Here is an 8,280-nt window from a genome sequence, read left to right as displayed (position 1 = left end):
CCAGTGTTGCTGGAGAAAGGCAGGATGCTGGGGGCCTGTCACACCGGGCCACCAGCAGAAAGCCTGAACTGATTTAAAATGTTGCACCCCTTGAAAAAGAATCAGGAAAGATCCAAACACTGAGAGGAAATAGTACAAGTAATAAAAAAACAACATTAGAATTCCAATCAGGTGTTTATGCAAGTGTTTGGGTTTTTTTTTTCTTTTGGTCTGAGACATTGTTAGGGACATCTGATAAAGCACCTTCACTTTTTGTGTCTGTGTTAAAGTGTTTAAGACGTCCCTTATGTAAGGAATGTCTTCCACCAAAAGCAAAAGTCTGAGTTGGTCTCCAGAGTCAGACTGACATCTGCTGGCCCTCACTGTGTACCTCTGTTTGTTTTTCTTGCAGCCACTCTGGTCAGCTGCTGATCCAGGATCTGATTCACAACTTCAACCAGCAGGTAATATGTCTGAACAGAACACCCAAAGATCAAGGCAGGGTTATCACCCTCTGGGGCCCCTGGGCACAAACATTCAGGGGGGCTCCCATCTTTATCGCAAACCATCTCGAGCCGTTATGCACCACTTTGCAGGATGTTCATTTTTTTTATTGATGCAACACAACTGATCGGTCAGATAACATCCACCCAGACTTTACATTTTATCTGACTAAAAGTCAAACTGATTTTAAATCAGTGCAAACAGTTCACATGTTCTTTGTGCCCCCCTTTTTTAATCCTCAGCCAAAGACAGTCCATTTTGTTTGATCACAAGTAAACCCTTCACTAATAAAATTCAATTCAAAACATTTTACTTTAACTTTGATTGGATAGTGACTTTGAACATCCTTATTATAAGTTTTTTAAAGAGGTGTTTAAAATATTAGAGAAGTAGAGTGTTATATGTAATTATCACAAATTAACATGGCCTGTAATATAAAACCTCAATTGTAAAATTCTCTCTGACCTTATTAAATTATAAATTATGTTTATTATATAATTACTTTTTAAAAATAAATTCAAAAGGCAATTTGGTCAGATACAACCAGTCAGACAGCGCCCTCTTGTGGCAGACCAGCAGATTTAAAAGATCGTCCAAAACTTTTAAAATGAACAATTTTCCACTTCCATTGCAGAACTAACAAATATAATAAGTAAAACCTCCCAGTGAAATGTTTGTTTGCAATTCTTTATTATTTTACACATAACTATGAGCATTTTATTACATGGAAAACGTTTTAAATGCATTTAGACATAAAATACAGGCCAAGACAAAACACCATACATATATGTGTGTGTATATATAAAATAAACGATTTAAATATATGCCTTAATCTCCACTATACTATTATATTACTTTGATTTTACAAATTTGAAAATATTCATGTTTTATTTTTCTTTTAATACATTCATGATCACAGTTCCTTTTCATGTTGGCTCCGACATTAACACATTTCTCAAACAATACTTTTTTATTATTATTATTTTAAAAGCACAAAACAGCCAAGTCAAGTAAAACCACATCATGTCACAAATGCATCCAACCCAACAAAGCATCAAACGGAACATCTTTGGAGGCTTTTTGCACACTGTGTTTTGAGGTTTTAATGGTTGCGACACTGTCGGTCAACCAGGCAGCTTTACAACAAGCAACAACTCAGCGTCAGACTGAAGGTACGGCACAGAAAGAGAAACACATTGGCCTGGTCACATGTTGGACACTGCAGAACTCAGCAGAGAGGAAGCAAACAACAGCAGGAGGATCACAATCGGACTTGGACTCTATCACGACAAAACACTGAGGGCGTCTGTCAGCACCTTAATCTCATCCTTCACACTTTCCAGTCCTCCTTGCACCTTTAGGGGGTTGTCCAGGACTTCGATAGTGCAAGTGTAAGGATCAAACCTGACCGCGAAGGGACGCTTGATGCCAGCAACGTAGGCCCTGGTGACATTTGGGACGAAAAACAGGTGGTAAAGTGCAAAACCTAAATTATAAAGAGTTTCACTTAGCTAAAACAAATTTCAGGTTGGCTTGTGGTGTGTGGGTAAAAAAAATCTTTTCATAACACATGAAACAGCCCTGTATAGAAGTACTGTTTGTGTGTTCTATATTCATTATGTTTTTCCAAACATCCCCATGCTGATTTTCTCATCTAGTGTGGTGAGGAGGTCAAGAGCTGTGTTCCACTGGAGGCTGACGACTGTCAAAACACTCACTGAAGCTACTTGTTTTGAAGAGCAGGATTTCATGTGTTTGCCAAATAAAACTCCAGCATTTTTTTTTTTCGGTAAGAAAGGCTATATTAGTAGCAGCTGTTTTCTGGCTGCAATGGTTGACCTACAAAAATTTGTGGCCTCTGGGTTTGGCTGGCTGTTCTCTGACCTTGTCCTGACATAACCCTTTTTTTATTTTCTTCTTCTGTTCTCTTTTACAGTATTACCTTGTGTATTTCTCTGGCTCAACACGGAGAAAGTACCTGAATTTCTCCTTGGCATTTGAAAAACTCTCTGAAACGAAGTAGACAGGCTGGTAAGTCTGGTCTTGATAAGGCTGCACCGCTGCAGCCTCTGGATCAAACTCTCGGGTCTCTGGTTCATCAGACAGGCAGTGCTGGGAGGAGGTAACAGGAAAAGGAATTAGCTGGGAGATCAGCTGGCTTTGATTCTTGTTTTGAAAGAAAGAGGAAAACATGCTGGGACATACCACAAGTTCTCCGTAAGAGGAAAGCAGTCCAGCCCCATAAGCCTTAACCTCACCATTTTGTTTACAAAGGCCATACTCAACTGTGAACCAGTACAGCTGGTGGGAGAAACAAAAAGTGATGAGGAAAAAAAACTGATTGTACAACTGATTCATTATTTATGTGTTACATAGATTTAAAACTATTGAACATGATGAATTTGTGAATTTGAGCTAGTCTCTTCTCAGTAGTTTGAATTCAGTCCCCTTGCTTTGTTAGAGTTGTTTTACCGTAGACAGTTTCTCAATATCTTCATCTGATGCCCCCAGAGATGCTAGTCCAAGGTTCTGACAAAAAAATAACCAATATTTATTTTCAAAACATTGCAGCACAACATGGAAAATTATAAGCTTTCAAGACCCTTAGACTCTAACCTGTGAAAACTGGGCAAAAGTGCGATCAGCCAGCATGGGAACGTGACCCAGCAGTTCATGGACACAGTCACTGAAGATGAAGAAATACTCAGTTGGATACAAATAAATAAACAAACACACACACACACTCACTCCATGGATAAATTTAACTCATTGTAGACTTGGTGATTGCAAATGGTAATTTAAATTAACCCCTAACTTTTCGAGCTTATTTTGTAAACAAGTCCACAAACTGCTGAATCAGAGGATAACGTGCGGTAATTTGATATAAGAACAATGATGGGGGAGTCGCAGGCGTTCTCACGGTTCTGGGGAGTGCATGGGAGACGAGGCGTGTCGGATGTACTGGGTGCACTGGAACACTCGGAACGCCAGACTGGCCAGAAAGTCTCTGGCTGAGAGCAGGCCTGCCACCGGACGCAGCTGGAACCCCGTGTGTTCTGTGAGAGTTCAAGAAGCAGAACTAATCAGGCCCTGGTGGACGGAGTGTGCGGCCACCTCACATCTGTCTTTAGGTTTCCCTCCTTTCATTGCTTCACGCTGCAGGCAGTACCTTTGAGGAAGCGTGACACATCTTCCAACTGGGGAATGTTGTCAGGACTGTACCCACAATGTCTTTCTAGCAGACGAAAGGCCTCGAGGTGTTCTTTGCAGGCGTGGGTGGTGTACAAATCCCTCAAGGTTGAATAGACTTGTTGCCTGAATGGAGACACGATGAAGTACAAAAAATACTTTAAAAATCTAATATGATGATTACATATTCCTTAAAACCAATTTTGCACCACAACTGTGCTGAAGTTCATGCTCTTTTTGTTTAATGTTTGATTGTATTCATCTTTTACTTTAATGTTTTAATTTGATATATTAATCCAGTAATCAACTTTGACATTATGACCTCTAACCGGTAAAGTGAGTGAAACTTCTCATTTAGTTTCATTGTAATGTTCTCATGGGAAAACTTGCATCTATTCATAGCTCCGGCTTCAGCAGGACATGTAAAAACAAGTTTCAGAATGAGTCAAAGAACATGAAAGAATTTAAGATGTTAATTCTGAGTGCATCTTTTGAAAGAAACATGTCTGTCGGGTGCTTTAATGTTAAAACAGGGACCAACCCATTGATCATATGGTATGCACAAAAAAATGCATATCTTTATTATGTTTTATGCTTTTATAGTTTGTTTAAAAGTTCAAAATTCTTTTTTTCTTTAATCCCCGTTGAATAAATAATTTATGAAAATATTCATAAATAATATTTTCTCTATATCAAAAGTGAATGAATAAAAACATTTTAAAGTAAGCTTGCCTTTTTGCTAAAATTCTCCTGGGGAAATTATTAGAAAGAAAAAAAAATCTTGGTTTGTTTGCTGTTCTTGTAAACTTACATGCTGTGTGCCACATCACCCTCTATTCTGATTAACAAAAGAATATCCCAAGAAGTTCAACCACATTTTTCCCCCAGAATGCATTTTGATTTCTTATTATTTATGGTTTATCTGCCTTCGTAACAGGATCAAAATGGTTCTGCTGGCAGGTGTTCTGATTCTAAAATGTGAAAAAAAAATTCAGATTTCATACTAGTTGCCTAATAGCCATCATCTGCTCTTCATATATTACCACAATCTGAAATAAGCAGCTCTTACCATGTGCTAATCTCCTCCTCAGTGTATTCCACTCTGGGAATTGGTTGTCCACTGGGGACAAACATGAACATATTTGTCAGGAAAATTTAAAAACTTTACTTGTTAATTTTATAAAAGCTGTTTATTGAATAGCTAGGCAAAAAGACTTACAATTTGTATGTGAAAGCAATGTCCCCGATCATTTTTCTTCTCTGTCTGTAGGCAGGATCTCTGTAGCCCTGTTGAAATAAAATATATGTAACAACATAATGGTCCAAAAACACAACCAGCCATGTGAAGTAAATTATATTCCTGTCTCTTCATGCTTCTGGCAAAATACATTACTCACAGGATGGTCTTGATCTAAGTCTGGATCAAATTTTGTGACCAAATGATGGCATCTGTCCAGATCAGCCATTTTCTTTGGGAACCAGTGAACTAATACAGAAAACAGAAAAAAAACAAAAAACACATCACTTGTGCTTTTTCGGAGCTTAGTGAAGCGAAAGAGATGCAGATTTACAAATATGTCTTAGACAAAAAGGAAGAATGTGAAATCACATTTGACTTCTTTAGTGGTTTTGACATCCTCCGCGTTCCTCTTGATGGAGCTGACCAGAGTGCTGACGTCTGACAGGTGGACCTCACAGCGGACAAAGTACTCCAGACCCTCAAGGTTGTCTTTGAGCTTCCGACACGGTCTTGTCTCCAAATGTCGAATCTTGGCTTCAAATGTCTAAAATATAGTCACTAACTGTGTTAACAAAACAAGACTCTAAAGACGGAGCAACAAAGAGGGAAACTGACATTTGAGCTCTCTGATAGAACATAAAACATCTCTCTTGGTTTTAAAATAAACCTAATAACTGAAGAGAAATAAGTATTCTTGGACAAATGATGAAGAAAAATAAACATATTTTATAATTAATAACCGGTAACAATATTATTAAAAATAAAATAATTTAAATGCTTCAATATGCAGGTAAAAAGCACACTCTTTCTTCTTCCAAATATATGCTTTTAGTTACATTAAGATTAAAATTTGTGAGATATATGGTTAGTTGTGGCTAATGAAACCTTTATTATTTGAAAAAAAAAATCTTATAAATAAAAATGTATTTTTGAGAGATAGGAAAAAACAAATAATAATTGCATACAATTGATACAATTCAATCAAGATCTAATAACATATGGTTTAACATTCTTAGTTATCATTTTTTTATAATCTTATCTTATCTTATCTTATCTTATCTTATCTTATCTTATCTTATCTTATTAAGAGTTTGTTTTAATATGTAAAGTAAAAAACATGTATCAAACACACTAAACATAATTAAACATTTAACTAAACAAGCCTTTAATGAAGCATCACTTCTGGAAAGCTGTCTTGCCATACCTCAAAAACCTTGAGAGTCCGGGACAGTGCGGGTGTCTTGGAGCTCCTTAAAACGAAGAAGACGTTGAGAAGCGCTTTTCCATCTTCCTCCTCAAACACGATCTGCTCACTGGTCTCAGCAGCTTCCGCAGCTGCAGCCGCGGCTTCCCTCTCCTTTCGCGCATCTTCGATCAAGCTCTGGCGTCTGCCCAAGAATCTTGGAGACTGCTCCAGTAAAAATAATAATAATTTTAAAAAAACAGAAATCACAGAGTCCTGCATTTTTCTGATTTTGTCTCACAGAACGCACCGACAACAGCTGTTCTTACTTTTAGAGGGTCTCTTTGGGTATTTGATGAAAGCGCATTTCATCTCCAAATGCGCACTGGAACAGCAGTGCAATCGAGGTAAATCTTAAAACATAGCTGCTACAACACATACTGTAGCTTCATTAGGACGTGAGTTTACTAATTTGGTTAAAATATTTTGCGCGTCCGCTGCGTAATGGAAAGGAAGGTCGCCATGGATTCTTTACGCTTAGCTTGAAAATCAGAGTTCAAACTTTTTTTTTTTTTTTTTTTTTTAAAGAGATCTATAAAACTAAAGCTAAAGACTGAAGCTTGTAAAAAAAAAAATAATAAAAAAAAAAAGGAAAAATAAATGGATGTACATTTCTTACCGTGATGGAGTCGGACCTCTCCAACTCGGATGCTGCTCTGCGGATGCTCTTAGTGGAGGACGTGGAGCTGCTCGACAGGGGCATCTTTACACTTAGAAGTTGGGACTATGTTTGCTTGTAACAGGAGTGACAGCTTGTTTGTTGCGCTCTCTAATCTTCTCAGTCTGTGCCAGGAGTTTTTTTTTCCTTTTTTTTTCCCAAACAGGTTTGCTCTTTTTATAGGACCATTTGTTTGCAGTTTCTGACGTCAAACACTCTAATCTCCCTGTGATCAATCGGTGGGATGAATCCATCAGACTCATCCTAACTATGATCTGCCCGTAGAAAATACAGATCATGTTTAAAGACATATGTAATCAGTTTAAATGAAGCCATTTCTAAATGTTTGCTACTGATGTTGTAGAGGGTGCGTTGTTTATTTTTTAGTCCTATGTGGAATTAATAAATCAATGTTAAAACATTTTTAATAATTATTAGATAAAGATAAGAAAAGAGTTCCAGCTAGAAACACTGTAGTAATTTTTCGACAATATTTAAAGCTGTGACCTCAGGGCTTTATTTTAAAGGTTAGACCAAAGAAAAGTCAACTGTAGAAAATTAAGTCACTTTATCAGCTCAATCCAATCTCCACAGCTCCTGAGAAATTAGATTTAATTGTGGGTGAGGAGAAAAAACACACACATGCTCACAACAGGGAAAGGAAACGACACGTTTGGGTTTTTTTTTGTTTTCTTTCCAGGTCTGTTTCCAGCCTCAGCAACAACTGCATCAGGTGGATTCACAGTGCTTTTGGCTGACAACTTTAGTGGTTAACATGATTGTGAATGATGTACAGTGCCCATAGGCAAGATCAGGTAAAAGGATTATTCGTGGACCTCTGGCCACAGCAGCAACCTTGCAAGGGTGCAGAAAAGGCAGATGGGGTTTTTGTGACTCTTGCCTAAACTCAGGATGAAAATGCTAAGGAGCACTGATGTAACCCTGGAAAACAGTGACTTTCCCCTTTGTTGGAGGGTGGCTTTGCTAGAAAGGAGATATAAGACAAACTGACAGTAATATAAGAATTAGACCATGATATTTTGTTTATGCCAGAGGAAATTGGTGAATCATTTTAAATGTGTATTATTTGCTCATGTTTGCTTCTTTTTTCATTCATCTTGGCCATTTTTGATAGTGGTATATGACATAAAAGGCTAAGCCACAAACAGAAGCTTGACATTTATCCAGAGATAGGAGCGATTATCAAGTTTAGGCTTTCTTCCATCCATCTCCTTTTAAGTAGTTAGGGAAATCAGATATAGATGATAAGAGACCAAAAATAAACACATTACTGTCTGCCTTTGTTAGTTTGCGAGTCACTGCTGGGATTTAAACATAACTTTTTCATTTATTAGCTTTTTATACATTATAAAAAAAACTATGTTAGTTTAGGTGCTTGCTGATTTTTTTTGTGCAAAACTTATTTGTCAAATTTTGCTTTCAGTGCAGTTTATATGTTCTTCCTGA

At 37.4% G+C, this 8,280-nt stretch overlaps 1 protein-coding gene across 1 annotated transcript; it reads right to left on the bottom strand.

Moving 5' to 3' along the window:
- Positions 1-1,167: 1,167 nt before the first annotated feature.
- th (tyrosine hydroxylase) lies at positions 1,168-7,232 on the bottom strand. Its single transcript, XM_017419028.3, has 13 exons — positions 6,775-7,232; positions 6,117-6,320; positions 5,282-5,456; positions 5,070-5,158; positions 4,892-4,959; positions 4,742-4,792; positions 3,653-3,798; positions 3,404-3,539; positions 3,100-3,169; positions 2,956-3,012; positions 2,689-2,784; positions 2,462-2,595; positions 1,168-1,926 (listed from the first exon to the last, which is right to left on the bottom strand). Exons 1-13 carry the CDS (start codon positions 6,856-6,858, stop codon positions 1,767-1,769), a joined length of 1,470 nt encoding a protein of 489 aa, XP_017274517.1. The 5' UTR covers positions 6,859-7,232; the 3' UTR covers positions 1,168-1,766.
- Between the last annotated feature and the right edge of the window lie 1,048 nt (positions 7,233-8,280).

The sequence above is a fragment of the Kryptolebias marmoratus genome, linkage group LG11, assembly GCF_001649575.2.
Source record: "Kryptolebias marmoratus isolate JLee-2015 linkage group LG11, ASM164957v2, whole genome shotgun sequence".
In the NCBI taxonomy this organism is placed as follows: Eukaryota; Metazoa; Chordata; class Actinopteri; order Cyprinodontiformes; family Rivulidae; genus Kryptolebias; species Kryptolebias marmoratus.
This window is presented reverse-complemented; position numbering and strand designations above follow the sequence as displayed.